Source organism: Bidens hawaiensis, unplaced genomic scaffold (genome assembly GCF_021521415.1).
Source record: "Bidens hawaiensis isolate Kalapana, Puna unplaced genomic scaffold, B.hawaiensis_p1.1 tig00001461_1, whole genome shotgun sequence".
NCBI lineage: Eukaryota > Viridiplantae > Streptophyta > Magnoliopsida > Asterales > Asteraceae > Bidens > Bidens hawaiensis.
The window spans coordinates 330,365-350,742 of record NW_027491082.1 but is presented as its reverse complement, the minus strand read 5'-3'; the positions used below and the strand labels follow the sequence as shown (position 1 = coordinate 350,742).

At 39.6% G+C, this 20,378-nt stretch overlaps 4 protein-coding genes and 1 long non-coding RNA gene across 5 annotated transcripts; 1 reads left to right on the top strand and 4 right to left on the bottom strand.

Moving 5' to 3' along the window:
- Positions 1-1,013: 1,013 nt before the first annotated feature.
- LOC143578172 (putative WD repeat-containing protein C2A9.03) lies at positions 1,014-2,087 on the bottom strand. The gene is made up of 4 exons (XM_077061840.1): positions 2,001-2,087; positions 1,830-1,916; positions 1,558-1,644; positions 1,014-1,477 (listed from the first exon to the last, which is right to left on the bottom strand). Exons 1-4 carry the CDS (start codon positions 2,085-2,087, stop codon positions 1,094-1,096), a joined length of 645 nt encoding a protein of 214 aa, XP_076917955.1. The 3' UTR covers positions 1,014-1,093.
- A 1,023-nt stretch (positions 2,088-3,110) lies between these two features.
- Positions 3,111-3,563, bottom strand: LOC143578164 (putative WD repeat-containing protein C2A9.03). Its single transcript, XM_077061830.1, has one exon. The coding sequence runs from the start codon at positions 3,561-3,563 to the stop codon at positions 3,111-3,113; it is 453 nt and encodes a 150-aa protein (XP_076917945.1).
- Positions 3,564-3,689: 126 nt separating this feature from the next.
- LOC143577609 (uncharacterized) lies at positions 3,690-4,137 on the bottom strand. The gene is made up of 3 exons (XR_013143141.1): positions 4,041-4,137; positions 3,841-3,946; positions 3,690-3,708 (listed from the first exon to the last, which is right to left on the bottom strand). It is a non-coding gene; the product is annotated as an uncharacterized LOC143577609 (long non-coding RNA).
- A 198-nt stretch (positions 4,138-4,335) lies between these two features.
- Positions 4,336-5,307, bottom strand: LOC143578154 (uncharacterized). Its single transcript, XM_077061822.1, has 5 exons — positions 5,215-5,307; positions 4,914-5,072; positions 4,746-4,832; positions 4,544-4,678; positions 4,336-4,455 (listed from the first exon to the last, which is right to left on the bottom strand). The coding sequence occupies exons 1-5, from the start codon at positions 5,305-5,307 to the stop codon at positions 4,336-4,338; spliced, it is 594 nt and encodes a 197-aa protein (XP_076917937.1).
- Positions 5,308-6,714: 1,407 nt separating this feature from the next.
- LOC143578145 (uncharacterized) lies at positions 6,715-11,417 on the top strand. Its single transcript, XM_077061810.1, has 2 exons — positions 6,715-6,785; positions 10,655-11,417. Exons 1-2 carry the CDS (start codon positions 6,715-6,717, stop codon positions 11,415-11,417), a joined length of 834 nt encoding a protein of 277 aa, XP_076917925.1.
- The last annotated feature ends 8,961 nt before the right edge of the window (positions 11,418-20,378 follow it).

The window sequence follows — 20,378 nt, the reverse complement described above, 5'->3', positions numbered from 1 at the left end:
GTGATGATGTCGGCAATCGTGGTGACTTTCTAAAGTTGAAGATAAGCTCACCGCTGCAAGCTGAAAGTTGATAATCTTGTGAGCTTCAGTTTGCTGCTTTGTTCATTCCTTGTAAGTGGAGGTGGAACTGGTTCGGGGTGGGTCAATCAAAGTCAAAACCAGGTTCTGACCAAACTGGGTCGGGTTGGGACCGGTTTTTTATGGGGAAAGGATCAGGTTTGCCAGTTTGAAACCTGGTTTTAATTGGTTCTGAAAGTGTATTCGAACTTACGTAACTTACAAAAACTTATTCTTAAGGAAAATGAAAAGAAATAAAGAGGGTTGTGCATCAAGGTTAAAGCAATACGTACGTTATTACGTTATTATATGGTTCACACTTTTCTACTTAAAAATTGGTTATGTGTTAACGATCCTCTTCGAGTCATCCATCTTTAATAATGGCATACCAGAGTTATCTACATTTTAAATGGGATGCAGTTTTGTTTGTGTTACCCCACAATCGTATTCGATTCACATCGTAAGCATGCTTAATGGGTCGAAATTAGACCAAACTGAATCTAGTCTGGTTGTCCAGGACTTTTGTAACATACCCCTAATTTATTTATTCACTAACTTGAGACCCATGTACTACACAAGCAATTGATAAAAAAATAATATTAATTATTAAGCAAAATACAAAAGAACAATAAATTATCATGCATGTTAAGAGACAACCGTTGTACAATAGTGTTTAAAACAGTCTAGATATTAATTTATTCAGTTATTTGCATCCTTCAACTTAGTATTTAATAGTTATTAATTAACAAATAAATGGCAAGGAAGGATTTTAGAGATTTAGTTGGTTTTAAATTGTGAGGATTAATGTGGGAGTGACAAGTGGCAAAAAATTGAAGGTTTTTATTAGAGAGTATAGATATAGATAGATTCCGGTACAAGGGACATCAAGAATACCCAACCTTGAAATAGTTGTGATAATGCAACAACCCATTAGCCTTTCTCAACTTCAGACATTTTCACTATACATATTATTTCATAGATGTTTACTTGTTTTATGACAATTATCATACAAGAATACACACAGGAATCAAGACATTCATACTTTGTTGTACTGTAGCAAGCTCCCATAAGTCCGGTCCCAGACTCCAATGTAAAGTGATTCATCATCGGGACTAACAGAAACACCAGCTATTTCCGCAAAGAAATCAATCTCTTGCCTTGTTTCATAGTTTAAGTTTGTGTTATAAACATGAACAAAATCTGCATCCTCTGCAACCACCAAAAACTGCCCGTCTGATGAAAAACAAACTGATCGAACCGCACCTATGTTGCCTTTAAGAACCGAGACCGGACTTGAAAGATTCCTTACATCCCACACCCTACAAGTCTTGTCTTGATTTCCGGTAGCAAGGATCGTTCCATCCGGGTGCCACGCAGATGCAAATGAGTAGTCTCGGTGGCCTTCCATTGTGGCAACCGTCTGTCAAAAATAAAAACAAACAGAATACAAAAGTTGAAATTAAGAGTTAAAACAATATATTTTTATCCAAACCTTCTTGCCTTTCCAGTTGTGGAGTCTACAAGCAATCCATCAAGATGATCACCGACTATAGCTATGAGTTTGCTATCTGGGCTCAGGGATGTATGCTGCAGCCAAAAGGAAACGGATCAAACGGGTTGAAAGTCATGCAAAATGTATTCATCCTTTGAGGTAGCCCAGACTGGATTCCTCAGCTGTACACAATACGCAAAGCTTGAAAACAGCACACACATTTTTTAGGCTTGATTAATATAAATAACATGATTGAGTTACATAACGTAGTGGTGTAAACCAGAAAATGAAGTATTGGAGGCTTCGCTGCTCTTGTATTACGAAAGAACTCATAGTAGTTACCGTCCTTTGACTTTAGTTCGTATTCCTGCACAGGTAAACATTAACATAATATCAAAACTATAATAAGTAATCATTTTTATATATTTATATGCAAGCAACATGATTGTACCTTATCGACAGCAACAACCGATAAGGGAATGTTTTCATAGTTTCTATATTGTTCGAGCCCCGTACGTCTATAACCTTCAGTTGTCATATCCAAACGTTCAAGGGTACACCCTGAATATCTTTCCCTGCTTTTGCTTGAGCAGAAGACGTATCCGTCACCTTAGTAAACAATTGTTAATGGAGCAAAGTTATCAAACTTTTAACCAAGACTTTCCTTAGGCCCAAACTGATCAACTGACTTGCCTCGCCTCATCTAGACTTGAAACAAGAAATTAAAGGATAGTTGGCCTAATTTCAGATGGGCTATTCTCCAATTAATCCAATTTGAGAAGGATTAGATCTCCATTACAAGGATTTTAACCAAGTAAATTCATAAACATAAACATCAATGTCCTATAAACCAGAACAACCGCATATAAATAAACTAGAACAGTGACATAAACCCTGATAAATGTTACATTTATTATCTAAACCTTAGCTCTTCATCTTCTAGCCTCTTGCCCCACCCATATCGAAACCAATGGTTTTGTGACCAAAAACATTAGCTCATGACCCTTTTGTATTTTATTAATCAAAAACCACAAAATCTTAAATAATAAATAAGAACTGGAAGTGCCATTGTCACAATTCTGTGAAATTTACTCATCTTTTTTCACTTGATTTGTTTTCCGCTTCTGTTTGTTACTTCCTATATCTTTGTTACCATCATTTACTTTTTCCGCTTCTCTTCTTATCTGAAAATAAGTTTGTTTTATGTTGCTTTTTTTTTTAATTTCTAAACCTTAATTACTAACTATTTAATTTAATATTTTTTCTTTATTCAACCCGTGTGATTTCTTTACGTTAAGCGAACACATAGCCACACCAATTCATTTTTTTGTTCAACTGAAACAAGAATGAACAGACATCCAGAAACAGCCACATTCAGCCTGTGTTTGGTCAGTCGGTCCAGGACATCAGATGTATATATAATTAACCAAACCTTAAAAGAAATAAGTGACAGAATAAGCCAAACATCATTTAACAGTCTGTAAAAAGCCTTTCTCAACATCAAAGATAAGTCTAATAAGTCTCTTCCAAATTACACAAACAAACAACTCGACTTATTTTATCAAACAAACGAATCAAGATACATGTAGCTATGTCGTTTGTTGAATTGTAACAAGCTGCCACAATCCTCGCTGAACACTCCAATGAAAAGCGATTCATCGTCCGGACTCAGAGAAACACCAGCTATTTCCCCAAAGAAATCAATTTCTTGCCTCTTCTCATAGTTTAACTTGGTGTTATAGACATGAACAAAATCTGTAGCTTCTGCAACCACCAAAAACTGCCCGTCTGAGGAAAAACGAACCGATCGAGCCGCAGCCATGTTGCCTTTAAGAACCGAGACCGGGTTTGCAAGATTTCTTACATCCCACACCCTACAAGTCTTGTCTTGGTTGCCTGTAGCAAAGATTCTGCCATCCGGATGCCATGCAGACGCAAATGAGTAGTCCAGGTGACCTTTCACTGTGCCAACCGTCTGCCAAAAAAAGAGTTGCAATGCGCAAAAGAATGTCATTATTTATAAAAGAAAGTACAAAAAAATAATAACTTTAGGCCCATAATTAAGTTCTTGCCATTCCACTTATATAGTCTACAAGCAATCCATCACGATGATCACCGACTACAGCTATGAGTTTACAATCTGGGCTCAAGGATGTATGCTGCAACAAATAAAGGTATACAAATGGGTCAATTAAGGGTATCTTAAATGAGTCAAAGGGGTTAGCTAAAACAATGAGTCAGATGAGTTGAAACTCATACAACCCGCCCGTCCACCAATTTAGGAAACTCACATTCACTATGAAAGGAACTTGAAAATGATCCACCAGCTGAAATCCATCCATCTCATATTCTTTCACACCACAACCGCTGATTGACGCCATAAAATGCATTCCACCGCTACATAGGGTCAAGAGCCGTATAAAAGTCGTCAACCCACTCACACTCACAATAATAGGTTTAATAGTCTATACATTATATACATCATAATTACCTCAAGGCATCATATATCTCAATAGCATTTGTTATGGCATTTTCTTCATAGGTTGTTCTTGTACAAAAGCTAACTCCTTGTTTATCCAATCTCTGCATCATTTAATAACACAGGCAGATTACATGACAGAGACGAGACATAAAATATGAAGATGCTAGCTATGCGGATGGCATAATGAATAATATAGTGTGGAAGTTAAATACAGTGCTTGGTGCTCCATTAGACTTTTCGGATTTACTTGTTTTTCGTCTAAAGAAATTGCGAACTCTTAACAAAATAATTAAGTTTTGTGTGATCAAATTACCTTACAAACAAGCTCTCCCTGAGAACCTCCTGCAAGCAGAAAATCATCTTTGACTGTGAATGTAGTAATCAGAGTTTCTGCAAATCCTTCCAACAAACTTCCATCGTGTTTCTGTGGGCCCAAATTAAATATCAATAAGATTTTAAAATAAATAGCGTCAACATTACAATTTACAAATTTCCGATCAAAATTAAAGTACCTCCGTAGGTGCTACGTGCCCAAGGAAATTGACGGTTTCTGTTAACTTTTTTGATAACGATGACCAGTGCATGATTGAGTGGTTAGACGAGACATACACATCATGCTTTGAGGTAGCCCATACCAGGTTCCTTAACTGTACACAATACACAATGATAAGTAGAAATCACATGATTGAATGAACAGAATGTAATGGTGCAAACCTGAAAATGAAAGATTGTAGGCCTCACTGTTGTCGAATTATGAAAGAACTCATAATAGTTCCCACCCTCTGGCTTCATTTTATATCTCTGCACTTGTATAAAAGGTTGTCAAGATATAGAGAGTGAAAAAGGTAACCGTTTTTATATTTACAAGCAGCAGGATTGTACCAGATCGACAGCATCACCCGAGAAGAGAATGTTTTCAAAGTTTCTGTAGTGTATGAGCCTTGATTGTCTGTACATTTCCCTTATTGTCTGGAATCTTTTCCAAGGAACACCCTGAATATCTTTCCCCCTTCTTGCTTGACTAGAGGACGTATCCGTCACCTTTGTAAGACATTAAACATTAAAAGTTTGATATATCAAGCATGTAAAACTACATCTAACGCCAAACTATGGATAAATTATAAATTAAAAAAGTACAGCATTGGTAACTTATTAGCAGAAAAACAAATTAAATTAGACTTACTGTATCAGAATCTTCAAAGTTTTGATTTCCATCGTCACTTTCTTCCTCATCCACGTCGTCTACAAAATCTGACAGGTCCCTGTCTTCCACCATGTAATCTATTTAACCTACCAAGTTGTAGAAAGCCAAAAAGAGATGCAATTAACTTCCTTATGAGAAATCCACATGAAGAGGTATGTACCCGCCTCAACACCGAGCGAGGCGGGTCAACCCACAAGATATAGACAAGAGGCTTGAAATCAAGACATTATGAAGGCGCAAAGCCAAAACCTATGCGCATGGCGCATATCACATATGCTCATGCATCACATGCTCAGGCATCACATATGCCCAGGCACCACATATGCTCAAGCATCACATATGCCCACGCATCACATATGCTCACGCATCACATGTGCTCACGCGTATCACATGCTCACGCATATCACATCTACGCGTGGCGCATCCGCGCGTGGCGCATATCACATGCTCACGCATCATACATGCTCACGCATATCACATCTGCGCGTGGCGCATCCGCGCGTGGCGCATATTACATGCTTGTGCATATCATATCTGCGCATGAAACATCTGCGCGTGAGAATAAAGAGAAGACATCGCGCATCCTCAGGATGGGCACATATCACACGTGTACATAATCAACCTCGTCCTTATCCAAATCAGGATAAGGACAACCTTGATTGTGCACGTCAGACAATCTTCCAGAAGGTATCTTCTTAAGGAATAAGAATATGCTGATGTTGACAGCTGCCAATGAGAGGTGGACAACTCAGCAAAACCCATGTGCTACCACGTGATTGCACATGGGTCATGGGTCAGAGAACAATCAATGAAAAAGCACCAGGTGTCCCAAGGACACGTGGCGCAAAACAATAGGAAGAGGCCAAAAAGGCCCCAATTGGGTCTGAGCCCAATCATTGGAAAACCCTAGCACTATAAATACCCCATCAACTCCACAAGGAGAGGCATGCCCTATTACACTGTATCAGCTATATCAAGCAATACACACTAAATTCCTTACTCTCATATTATTATCTTCTCCTACAAACTCTTATTCTCACACCGGAGGGTTACCCCAAAGAGGACCCCTCTGTCCCTTTCTGAGGGGTAAGTTTACGGTGTTGTTCATTTTGTAGGTGGAAGAATCCAGATCCAGAGAATCATCGGTGAAATTGCATAGTCACACCCGAGGAAAGTAGATCTGCCACCAGTGAGTCGATCCACGTTTCTTCATTGGCGCCATCCACTGTTACAACGGCAAGAAAATCTCATCAGTTCTCTAAAAATTTCACCATGACTTCTGGTATTCGTAACGATCAAGTTCTGGAGGATATTGAGCATGAGGAAGTTAATGAGGGACAACAGTTTCTGAGGGTGCCACGCGATTCTGCGCGCACCACCAGTAACTATCCCTTCATCACAACTCCTCATGGCCAGACTGAAACTCCTCCAGACGATCTCACGTTCCAACATCTTACCGGCGCGAAACAAAAGGGACCAATGGGTCCAGAGGATGAATCAACTGATCCAAAAGACTGGCTCATAAACGAGCAAAGACGTCTACTGGACAAGTACAATGAGATGGTCAAAAATAAAAAGTTGGCCGATCTAACACAAAGGCTTGCGTTTGACAAGCAAACCAATCAAGGCACAACAAAAAGGGCTCGCGCGCCGGAAGATGGTCACTCTGTTCACACTGAACACGCTGAGTTTAGTGATGACGAAGTCCACAGCATGAGGAAAACACGAGATACTCATGCAGGAGGCTCACAACTCCGTGCGCACGTGAACGTGGCGCCTGGAGCCAGAGCCGATCTGGACCTGTACACACCGTACAGCCCGCCAGTGAGGGGGCAAGTGGACGTAACCACGCCGTACAGGCCAGCCATCTTGGTGAAGCACTCGAAATTCACTGAGCGCATCGCGAAGGCTCCTATTCAGCACAAGACCAAGATGCCAAGTGGTCTGGGCAAATATGATGGCACAACAGATCCAGACGATTTCTTGCAAGGTTTCTATAACACTGGAAACCTAGAAAGCTGGACGATGCCAACATGGTGTCACATGTTTGCCCGCTATCTCACGGGCGCGGCGCGTGTCTGGTTTGAAAGCTTGCCCACCGGGCAAATCGATGGGTTCGAAGAGCTGTTGGAAAAATTCCAAGCTCACTTCGTACAACAGCGCAGACACACGCGCGACCCTGATGACATCATGCACTGCGTGCGCAGAAATGATGAAACGATTGAAGACTACATCACTTGTTTCAATCAGGAGTCTCTGGTAATTGGAGGGATCACTGAGCAACTCTTGCGCGTGGCCTTCATACAAGGCGCGCACAGTGATCAACTCCGCCGAGCTCTTGTGAGCAGAGATGGCATGCCGACCACCTGGGCCAAGCTGATGGAAGCTTCGCGAGTCTTCGCGCGAAACGAAAAACAGATTGCTCAGGATAGAGCAAGAGAAAGAGGGCACCAAACAAAGGCACCGCGCAACAACGAAGGAAGGGGCGAACAAGGCTCTGTGTGGTCCAGGTTGCAACAAACCAGTTTTTCTCCCGAAGAAAAGCAGGCGCAACCAAGCTCACCCCAGCCCCAAAAAGACATTCGTAATCGCGGAGAGGGTGATATGAGGGAAGGCGGCAGAGATCCTAACAGACCTCTGCCAAGAATATGGACTCCCCTCACTAAAACGCCTTCACAAGTGTTAAGCACTGAGAAGGTCCAGTTCAAAAGCCCCAAGCCACTACACTATAAGGGACCATCAAACAGTGGCATGTATTGTGAGTTTCACAAGTCCACAGGGCACAACACCAATGCATGCCACCATTTAAAGGATGCAATTGAGAAAGATGTGAAATCAGGCAAGCTGGCTCATCTGGTGAGAAACCCAAGACTAGAAGATGAACAACCAGATGAAGCCTCAGCCAGCAAAAAGTTCAAAAAGATCTGATGCGCGCTATCTTTTCTTAATGTGTTCTATTACCTTTTGCATACATGTTTCACACTTCCCTTTATTAATTTTGAGCAATATAACAACATTGTATTGACTTCAAAACAAAAAATAAGACGAAGTAAAACATACATGCGCGAGCTTCAAGCTCAAACGCGTTGACGAGTCTTAACTCTAAAACGCTAGGGACTTAGCCCAAAAATACGAGCCTTAGCTCAGGGCCTTAGCCCAAAAATACGAGCCTTAGCTCAAAACACTCACAAACATCCATCCTACGTCCTGCGCAGCCTGATCATAAAAATCCCTAAACACAACTAAGGCAAAGTACATGCCAAAACATAGTTGTTAAGGTCTCAGGTCGAGGTCGCGCACGGAATCATAGTGGATATCTGAGTAACACATGCTGACATGTAATGGCTAAAAACTCATAATTCCCTATAAAAATTGCGCGATAACGTCGCGCAAAAATGGAATAATGAAACGCCAGCGCACGTGTCAACATAAACAAGATATTGCAAAACCACTCACAAAATATGACAATGGTTAGGTAAATAATTTCCTTACAACCTTGTTCTTATTTTAACGTGCAAGCATATCTTACATCCAAACAAGCAAACATGCAAACATATAGAGATGAATGGAAATGCGCAAGATGCAAATAAAGGAAAAACAAATTTCATTCCAAGGCATTGAAATTTACAAGTATGATGAGTTACAAACTACAAGTATAAAAAAAAAAAAAAAAAAAAAAAAAAAAAAATGATGAAGGGCTTCTCAAGTCTCCACGTTGACGTCAGCCTCTTCATCACTCTCATCATTTCCCTCAGCATCCGGCGCAGCTCGCTCCTCATCATCTCCAAGTTGTTCATCTTGAATGGAGTCATCTTCTATCACAACGGTGTCAGGAGCGGATCCTTTGGCCGCGCCAGAGCCGCTAGCAGGGGCAACATCCCCCGCGCCATCATCATCGCCACCAGCCCCCTCGCACTCATCAAGCAGCTTCTTTAGCGCGCCGAGATCGGGCTGGTCAGCAAGCGCAGCTATCTGCAAATCATAAGAAAAAGTATGAGTACAAAAAACACTTGGAAAATAAATCAAGGAAAGCTCATTAAGGTTAAAATACCTGCTCAAGGATGGGGATAGGAGTATTCAAATACTTCTCCCCCACCTCGGCCATATCCGCGCAGACAAAGTCAAGCTGGTAAGGGTAATCAGATGGGTTCTTCTTCATCATGCTATATTCATAGCCATCCTTAAACCCCCCAGCTCGACCCACCAAGCGCGAGGCAGCGTTGCAATCCATCACCAGGTTCTGAAACTCGTCTGAATTTTTCATCGCGTATGCGCAACGAGTCATACCCTGGGAGACTAGCCATTGGCGATCTTGCGCGAGTGAAGAAACAGTCGTCTCGAGGGCAGGAACCTGAGAGTTTAACAACTCAACAGTTTCCTTGGTCTTTTTCAGCTCCTCTTTGTCGGACGCTGCTGCCGCCAAGGCTTCTTCCTTTTCTGATCGCGTAAGATCAAGTGCTTCCTGGCTAGACGCTGCCGTCGCCAAGGCTTCATCTTTCTCGGCCCTCGCGGCCTCCAGCTCCTTCTTCAGGCGCGCAACCTCGCTCTCCAAAGAAGATTTGTCAGTAATAGATTGCACGAGAGCTTGGTCACGCGCCTCCGCGTCCAGCTCCAAGTCACGCACTCTCCGCGCGTACTTGGCCGCCTCCGCCTCCGCCAACTGCTGCTTCTCCCGCGCAGCCTGGAGCTCATGCCCGCGCTTTACAAAGGCAGCGTTGGCACTTGCCCTGTTCTCACTGAGCTCTGATTGGAGTTTCTCAGCTCTCTCTCGAGCATCAGAAAGATTCCAAGCAGACACTTTGGCTTCTTGCTTGGATGCCGCGAGAGCATCACGTACCTTTATGTAATCATAGTGAAGCTCTCGGGAGGCAGCAAAGAAAGCAGACCCAGCGAACAGATGATCGTTGAGCAAGTCCACGCGAGCGCGTCCCTCCTGAAATCTCCTTTCAGTTGGAGGCACGGCATGAGCCCAGAAGTCCTCACACACACCCATGGATTGAAAGGAACTATCCTCATTAATGTTCCATCTCGGGCGGTAAATGTGATCGGCTTCCTGCAAACACAAAGCAATGATCTAAGTCATAAGAACACTTATATGGAAGTCCGCGCAGCGGAGCAAAACGAGCTTATACCTGCGGGGATGAAGCAGAAAAGTCAGCGCCAGCCCCACGAGAAGACTGCGCCGCGAAGTCTTGTGGCGCAGCAGGGCTGGCGCGGCCGCCATCAGAGTCTTCAACTTGAACCTCCTCATCTTCCTCCGAAACAGGCCTTTTCTCCTGCGACCTTGAAGAACCAACATTGGTCTCGCGAGGAGGGCTGCGCGCAGGAGGTGAGGGAGGTCTTGACACCGCCAGATCGGCGCGTAACACGGCTTCCTGCTCCTCAGTAATCCCGATAAGGGGAGCTTCAGCGCTCGCAGGAGCAGGAGCAGCGGCTCCTCGCTGTCGGCTCCGGCGTCGAAGTCGGCGGCTCATCAGTTTCACGGCGCGCTGGCGCTTGCACACCACCCGTTTGAAGAAGGGTTTTCACAAATGTTGGGGTTTCATCATCACCAGCAGCACCACGGCCAACACCCACATCAAAACCCTAATAATAATATTCTCACCGCCGACCAGATCGCCGACGCAATTTCCACTGGCGGCGGTGATTCAACCGATTACATGAGAAAACGGTACCGAGAAGATTTATTCAAAGACGAAAGTAATCAAACCGAAACAACCGTCGGAGCATCGTCATCCTCACCGTCAAACAAACAGTTAAAAACCCAGCAAGAAGCCGGTCCTTCCTCCGGCAATAATATTCTCCGGCACAATATGATGCCGATAGCCGCCATGTGGGCGGTCGCTCCTGCCGCCGCCACCGCCGGAGCCGGAGGTGGCAACACGTTATGGATGCTACCAGTTTCCACCACCAGCAGCAGCAGTAACCACCACACGACACCGGAGTCTCAACCGATGTGGCCGTTTCCGGCAGCCGGCGACGGAAACACGATACAAGCGCCACTACATTTTCTCCTGAGAATTAATCTTCCAGGGGCAAATTTGGAATTTCAGCAGAATTCGAGGAGTAATCCGCTGCAACTCGGGTCTATGATAATGAACCAACACCCTCAGCAGCAGCCATCTCAACATTTGGGACTGGGAATGAGTGAGGGTTTGATTGTGGTGAATGCAATTTGGTAGGTTTGATGGAAAAAGATTCAAGAGAGATTGTATAGAAGGATAGATTGATTTGTGCTTAGTATTATAATTTTATAAATTTGGTTTGTTAATTAAGTCCAATCAAGTGAGGGGGGAAATATCTAGAAATGTGATTGACAGATCTCTGCAAAAATGAAGAAGAAAGAGGAAGAAGAAGTTGCAAGGTAGACGAAAAGACAAAAATGCCCTCACATGCGTCTCACGTGAGGGCATTTAACTGAGTTTTTCTAACCCAGTTAGCGTAAAGGACATAACGTGTAGAAAAAAAAGTTTAAAGTACACCGCCTGCAAGGAAACTAAAAAAGGACACGAACCGTAATTTGGCTTTTTTTAAAGGACAAAATTTGTAATTCTGTCCAATTTTTAGTCAAATCTTTTAATTTCATCATTACTCTTGCTTAAGACTTGGCTAAAGACTTGCTTGACCAATTAATCCGGTCAAGCATTGTTATTAACGACTCTTGCACTATAAATTCATACTCTATCTTTGCAAATCCTTTACCATAACCCAATTAACTCTCACTCATACTCTAGCTCTCTTTTGGTGTTCAAGTCCATGGTTTGATTATTAAAGTCAAATTGTTCAAGTCTTGCTCTTTCATTAATCAATCATCGGGTAATGTTTTTTTATATTTTTGAAATACAAATTGGTCATAATCTTATTGTCAAACCCAATTTACATTCGTGATGACATATCATCCTTTGTTAACTGGCCCGTCTAATGTTTGGTTATAAAAACTTTATGTTGAAAAAAAACTAACTTTTGCAAACTAATAAACAAGACTAAACTTTTCTATAATCTCACTTCATCTTATCATTTCAAATATGTTAGACAAAAACCAGACTCAAACTGAGTTCGTGTCCGACCAAAAACGAACCACTCGTTCAAATCGTTTTCTTGAATAATGTTCGGTTCGGAAACGAACCGAACCCATTTAAATTAACTAATAATTATTATAAACTACTCTTTTCCTAAGGCTAAAATAAATCAACTTAAAGCCAGAGAATTATCTTTTTTTTTTCTTTCAACTAATAAAAATAAAATAAAAAATATATTTTTAACAAACTTTTTCGTTTAAGATTAATAAACCGAACATGTCGGCCACCTTTTTCTTATTTTCTTCAGCCTTATTTTGATCCTAGTTATTTATTTATCTAAGGTCGCTCGTTGAACCAAACTTTGTCGGTTTATTCACTCAAAGCCATTTTCACTTATTTGCTCGTCTCGCTTATTTAACGGTGAGTTTTCATAACCCCTTTTCATCTTTTAACATTTTGGGGTGTAGTATGTTGCAAATTTTTATTGTTATTCCATGTTTCATGTTGTAAACCAAAATTCACATATGTGTCTCGTATGTATTTGTTTCATATCATAATGCTTGTAAATTATGTGATTACATGCTAGTTGCTTAGTGTTTTTGTTGGTGGAAGAGACTCATACACATACTCAAACGCAAAGTGGAAGGGTCCGACGGGACGTACCTGCGCCTCCCATTTTTCAACTTCTGTTAATAAATGGCGGTATCACTACCATTATCTATACTCCAAGTAGCTCGGTGAACGGGGGTTCCTTAGTAGATTTGATTTATGTCAAGAGAACGGGAATATCATGTATTTACTTTTCTTTTACATTATGATTGAGACGTTACATCTTGACTTGTGAATTTTATACTTTTCGTATTATATACATAGTGCAAAACTTTATGAATTCTCACCGACATTATTGTTGAGAAAATATATTATTTTAAACGTGCTGTAGGTTGAAGTTTAATTTGAGGATTGAAGACTAGATAGTTGGACTTATGAAATTCAAAGTTATTATATTGTTATTTGATTAGTGCCAAATTATGTACTTGTGATTTAATGATATGAAATAATTATATTTATCACATTAATAGTGTCATGAGCTTGTGAGCAATCTGTACGTAGCACCCCGACATATTTCGCCCCGGCGTATTGCACCAAAGGACGGGTGTTACAGGGCATCAGAGTGCATGGTTATAATCTGGTGTCTAACATTCTGACTTCGATCTATCGATGGAGTCAACAACCAATTGGAAAACCGGTAACAACGAAGAATCAAGGGAAGATGTCGCTGTTCATTTTCAAGGACTGTTAGGGTGTGAAGGTGTGAGAGTGAAATTGCAATGCCTGCAATTAGGAATGAAGATCAAAGGGTAGCAAGAGCTCGTGTACTACCGATTAAGAAGAGAAAAAACATGTTCAAACTTGGTGGGTAGAAGATTTCTGCGAAGGACATTAGGGTTGTCCTTAGGGGTGTAAATGAGCCGAGCTACTCATGAGCTACTTGAGATCGGCTCGTTAAAAAGCTTGATCGAGCTGAGCTTCATCGAGCCCGAGCCTAAAAGTAAGCTCGTTTAATAAATGAGCCCGAGCCCGAGCTTCACTTATCGAGCTCGAGCCGGCTCGCGAGCCTATCATTTATATAATTTTTTAAAATGTATATTTAATAATTAATATATATAATGTTATGAAAAAATGAATAAAAATAACTAAATAATATATATTATTTTATACATAAATTAAGTTATAATAGAAAAAAATATATAAAAATAATTATAATTATATAAAAAATAGTTGATATATAGTAAACGAGTCGATCCTGAGCCGAGCTCAAGCTTGAAAATCTACTCACGAGTCGAGCTCGAGCTTTGAAAATAAAGCTTGAAACGAGCTGAGCTCGAGCTCGAGCTCTGTGTAAGCTAAACGAGCCGAGCTCGAGCCTACTCAAGCTCGGGCTCTGCTCGGCTCGTTTGCACCCTAGTTGTCCTCGCATCACTCGATGATTGAAAGATCAAACCAAATCAAATATGCCCATTCCTTGTTCCATTTATTCAAAGATTAACGACTGTAAGCACCCTGTCACACTCAACAACAAATAAACTTACCATATGCACAAGACAAATCCAAAATTCTATGTTTTCGATGCCATGGTTACGGTCACTATGCTTTTAAATGTCCCTATAAAAGTAAGATTAAATGGAGCAACAAGCCACCAAAGAACGTTGACACCAATAATAGGAGGGAAGGAGATTGGTTAGTCGGTACATTAAGCAACTCGTGGAACGATATTTGGTATGTGAATTCCTCTTTCAAAATCACATGACAAATAACTATGATTAGTTTTCCTCGTGTAGATGCACTTTTGGTGTAAAAGCAAGAACACCCGAATCTAATATGGTATTCATGAGAGGGTAGGGGAAATAAAATTTGACATAGAGGGAAAGACCAAAATGATCCTATGTATTTATTATGTCCCGTCTTTCACCCGTAATGCTAAGCCTTTGACTAATTGTTAGCACAAGATTACATAGTCAAATTTGAAGGAGAAGTTTGTCACATACAGATACTGCTTCCTTTTCTTTTCGTTCATAAAGATTTGGGAAAGGATTACTTTGTTGTTATTGTTGGGGATGAAGCACCGATAATCAACCTGAACCTAAGTGGTGAGAAGAGGGAGCATGCATACTTGGAAGAGCATTATGAACAAGTCGACAAGATAAGAAAAGCAAAGTGGGCGAAGGAGGAATCAAGCAATCAGGTGCGTTATCACAAAAATATTACTAACATGTTAGTATTTAGTGTAATTAGATTAACCGGTCGATTAATGTAATCATAATAAGCATTAAACAAGTTAGGGATGTGCAGAATGCACGCTTGTTTTAGTTTATTATGATGTTAGGGGCGGAGCCCCATATCAACAGGGCGCTGGGACAACGCCCCCGGTTAGAAGGGTTCATGGGTGACAACCCTTGGCGGGGTCCAAGGGGCAGAGCCTTGGCTGGGGTTAAAATGATGCTTCATTAAAATTCATTAGGAAATGAATTTGATGATTATGTCACACATAATCATAAGTTTTAATGTGAAGGCAATACTAATTAAAATTTGAATTTCGAAATCAAATGCATAAGGCAGTTTCTGGAAACCCTAACTGCTAAGGAGATAAACAAGCGTTTGGTTCTTTGCTCGACATTCTGGTTCATCATTCTCACAAAATTTTTCTTGTTTCAAATTTAGTTTTATCTGATTAAAAGTATTTAGGGAACCACCATATAACTTTTAATCTGAAAGTTTTCATACAACTCTGTGAAAAATCCAAGGCGAAATTCCTAAATTACCCAACAAAATATTAAAATTGCTGCTTTGTTGAAAAATGTCGAATGGAGAGTCTTTCAAGAATATGACTGACAAATTCGCAAAAGTTTGAAGGGATTGATTTTCGCTGATGGCCGAAGAAAATGCATTTCATTTTAACTAATTTCAAACTTGTGTACGTTCTGAGTACACCAATGCCCATAGTGGTCGATAATGATAACGGTAATAAGATACTAGAATAGAATAGAAAGCGAACCATGTGGAAAAATGATGATTACATGTGCCATGGTCACATCCTAAACGGTATGTCAAATTCCTTATTTGATGTTTACCAGAATGTAGAATCTGCTGAAGAATTATGGGACACCCTTAAGTCAAAGTATATGGCAGAAGATGTCTCTAGTAAGAAATTTCTTGTTGGTAATTTCTTGAATTATAAAATGATTGATTCAAGGTCAGTGATGGAACAATACAATGTTCTGTTGAGAATTTTATGCCAGTTTAAGCAATACAATATGAATATGGATGAATCTATTAGGTTTGTTTGGTATGAGGTGAGGGAATTGAATGGACAAGGGATTGAAATGGACAAATGAATAAAATAAATCATTACCATTCCATTATCTTGTTTGGTTACCACACAGAAATAAAATGAATAATCACTTTATTATTATTATTTTTATTAAATCGTACGTAAACTATACACACATATTTTTGTCGGTTAATGGAACGGTAATAACATAATACGATATAATATTAAAAATATAATAATAATTATAATTTAATAATAGTATACTACAACATAATAATAATAATAAATTAAATAATAGTTATACTACAACATAATAATAATAATAATAATAATAATAATAATAATAATAATAATAATTGTTGATAATTTTTTATTCCATTTCTTGAAGAAATGAAAGAAAAAACACCTTTTACTAAGGAATGAAAAACATTGTATGGAAGGAATTTCATTCCTTAGGAATGATTCATTCCATTGATTAATGTCAACAAAACATGTTTTATTTTATTCCTTTGGAATGATCCATTCCATTTCGCCTATCACTATTTCATACCAAACACCGCCTTACTGTTTCTAGTAAGATAGATTGCCACCTTCTTGGAGGATTTCAAAAATACAATGAAACATGAGGAGTAGACCATGATTAAACTTGGAACTATGTTTCAAATTGAAGAGTCCATAAGGGCTAAAGAAAATGTGTGGATTAAAGAAACCATAGTGCCTAATTCTATTAACATGGTGGAATCATTCAATGCTGCTAAAAAATTGAAAGGGAAACAAAAGTTTCAAAGTTCCAACAGTAAATTTAATCCCAACAAGAAGTCAAAGATAGTTTGTTGGAAGTGTGTAAAACCCGGTCACTTTAAAACGGACTGTCTGGTAGGTATGAGATAGGTACCGTACCGAAAATCCCGATCCCGAAAATCACAAAATCTTGGTACCGGTATCAAAATTTCGGTTCGATACCAGTCTCGTACCGATACCGAAACTCAAAACTTTGGTACTGATTTGGTACCGACGGTACCAAATCAGCACCGGTTGGTACCGGTACCGGTTCGGTACTACTGTCTAGTTGGTAAAAGTGATGGAAAAGGCAAGAAAGATGATATTGGTCCAAGTAGGTCTTAAGGACTCGGGAAAGGAAGGTTTTAATACCTAACTATAATTGATTCAAAAGTATTGTTCTTTAATATCCAAGCAGGTAATGCGCATGAGATGTTACTTAGTGGGTAGATTCGGGAGCAACGAGCCATGTTTGCAAAAATCTTCAATGTCTTAAAGAGCTTGAACCAATTGAAGATGAATCTACTTTAATTATGGAAAATGTTGCTACTGAACCTATCAAGGGTTTAGGATATGTTAAACTTTTATTTACTTCCAGAAAACATTTGCTTTTGAATAATGTTTTGTATGTACTGTGGTATCGTGGGTTCTAATCCACATCTTTTCTTGAGCCCTTATGGACTCTTCAATTTGGAACGTGGCTTCATCGTATTTTTCGAATCCTTCCAAGAAGGAAGCAATTTATCTATCATGCTAGAAACAACAATAGATTCATCCATATTTATATTGCAATATTGCACTGCTTAAACTGGCCTAGAATTACCAATAAGAAATTTCTTATTGGAGGCATCTTCTGCCATATATTTTGATCCAAGGGTGTCCCATAATTCTTTAGCAGATTCTACATACTGGTAAACATCAAATAAAGAATCAGACATACCGTTTAGGATGTGACCAGGACACATGTAATAATCATTTTTCTACTTGGTTCGCCGCCTATCATGTTCCAATGTCTGATTCTCGTTATCATTATCGACCACTGCAGGCATTGGTGTGCTCAGAACGTACACAAGTGTGAGAGAAGTTAACATAAAATGCATTTTCTTTTGCCATATACGAAAATCTCACTATATTGAGAAAGTTTTGAAGAAATTTAACTTCAAATATTGTTATTCCATGAACACTCCCATGGATCCTAATGTTAAGCTCTTACTAAATAAAGGTATTGTTGTATCTCTGCTGGAATACTCAAGAGTAGGGATGAGCTCGATACCGTACCGGTTACGGTACCAAGAATCCCGATCCTGAAAATCCCGATCCCGAAAATCACAAATTTTTGGTACTGGTGTACCAGTACCGAAATGTTGGGTTCGGTACTGGTACCGGTATTTAAGGTAAAATTCGGAAAACACTGTTACCGTACCGTACCGTACCAGTCCCGAAATTCAAAACCTTGGTACCAAATCGGTACCGATTTACCGATTTTTACTCATCACTGCTCAAGAGCTATAGGATCTCTCATGTATGCTATGATAAGCACAAGACCTGATATAGCTATGCTTTTGGAAAGCTTAGTAGGTATACTAGTAATCCAAGTTCATAACATTGCAATCAAATAGACTATTTAGGTACTTGAAAGGAACCATGGATTATGGTTTAAGTTACAAACGGTTTCCTTCTATGCGTCTTGGATTACTAATACGGAAGATCATTGTTCCACAAGTGGATGGGTATGTCTACTTGGAGGAGGTGTCATATCTTGGGCATCAAAGAAGCAACCTTGTATAACCAACTCGACAATGGAATATGAGTTTGTGGCATTAGTAGAAGGTGGTAAAGAAGCTGAGTGGCTAAGAAATTTAATTTATGAAATTCCACTATGACGTGGACCGATATCTCCTATATCTTTCCAATGTGATAGTGAAGCTACTTTGACTAAGGCATATAGCCAAATGTACAATGGCAAGTCTAGACACTTAGGTGTTAGACATAGCATGATTCATGAGCTTATCACGAATGGAGTGATATCGGTGGAGTTTGTGAAAACTCACAGAATTTAGCTGATCATTTAACCAAAGGATTAGTAAGGATCTTGTGCACAAGGCGGCTATAGGGATGGGTTTAAAGTCCACCAAAAACTTCCATGTTAAGATACTCAATTCCCATCTAATGTGAATTATATTAGGTGCTGAATTCAGTGTGGAAAGCTTAGCATCTGCCGATTGGAACATATTTATAATAAAATCCCAAGGTATGTATTCAGACTTGCAAGTTAAGGAGGTTGAATTAAAACTTCTTAATAACCCTTTTGAAAAATTGCATATGTTAAAAAGCTAGGACTTGGCTTTGATATGCTTATAAAGGATTAGGACACTAAGCTAGTAAAATAAAGTGTCAGGTAAGAACATGTAAGTATATAAACTTGCGTGTATATTATCTTCATGTATTCACTATGAATAGCAAGAGTTCAATCCATAGCGACACCTTAATATTCGAATAGTTAGAATGTGTAATATATTAAGATGGAATTCAATCATCACGACATTTCATTTATGCATAAGTTTGTTGCTTTGTGATAAATTTTATTTAATCAAGGATTACATTAAATGGGGGAGGATTGTTAATATTTTGGTGTAATTTGATTATCTGGTCAACCAATGTAATCATAATAAATATTAAGCAAGTTAGGGATGTGTAGAGTGCACACTTGTTTTATTTTGCTATCCTCCGGTTAGTAGGGTCCTCGCCTTGGCAGGGTCCAAGGTTCCCCTGACTGGGGTTAAGCTAATGCTTCATTACAATTCATTAGAAAATGATTTTGTGATTATGTCACACATAATCATAAGTTTTAATGTGGAGACAATATTAATTAAAATTTGAATTTCAAAATTAACTGCATAAGGCAGTTTCAGGAAACCCTACTTGCTAAGGAGATAAACAAGCATTCGGTTCTTTGGTCGACATTCGTGTTCATCATTATCACAAAATCCATACTAAGTTCGAGGCTCAAATTTCTGAAATTTATTTTAATCTGAAAGTTTTCATACGACTCTATGAAAAATCCAAGTCGAAATTCCTAAATGCCCCAACATAACATAGAAAATTGTATGATACTAGATATGTTGCACGTCTGTGAATATGTGGAGACTTTTATAGAAAGAACCAAGAAGCAACCTAAAGAAATGGTAAAGTGGTTCATGGAAGGGAAGGCCAATTCCACCAACAATAATCAATGGAGAAAGAATAAATCTTTTTGATGTGTTTATGACGGTGCAAACATGCAATGGCTACACGGAAGCATGCAAGAATAATATGTGGAAAGCTATAGCAATGGACTTGGGTATTGGATGGAACAAAGAGAATGAACTCAAGATAATTTACATGAAGTACTTGGAGGTTCTTGATTGGTATCACAAGATCATGAAGAAACGTAAAATCAAGATAGAAGAAGAAGGCAATCATTGAATAAACCAAAGACCGAAGAAAATATGGAAAAGAGGAGCTTTTGAAGAAGT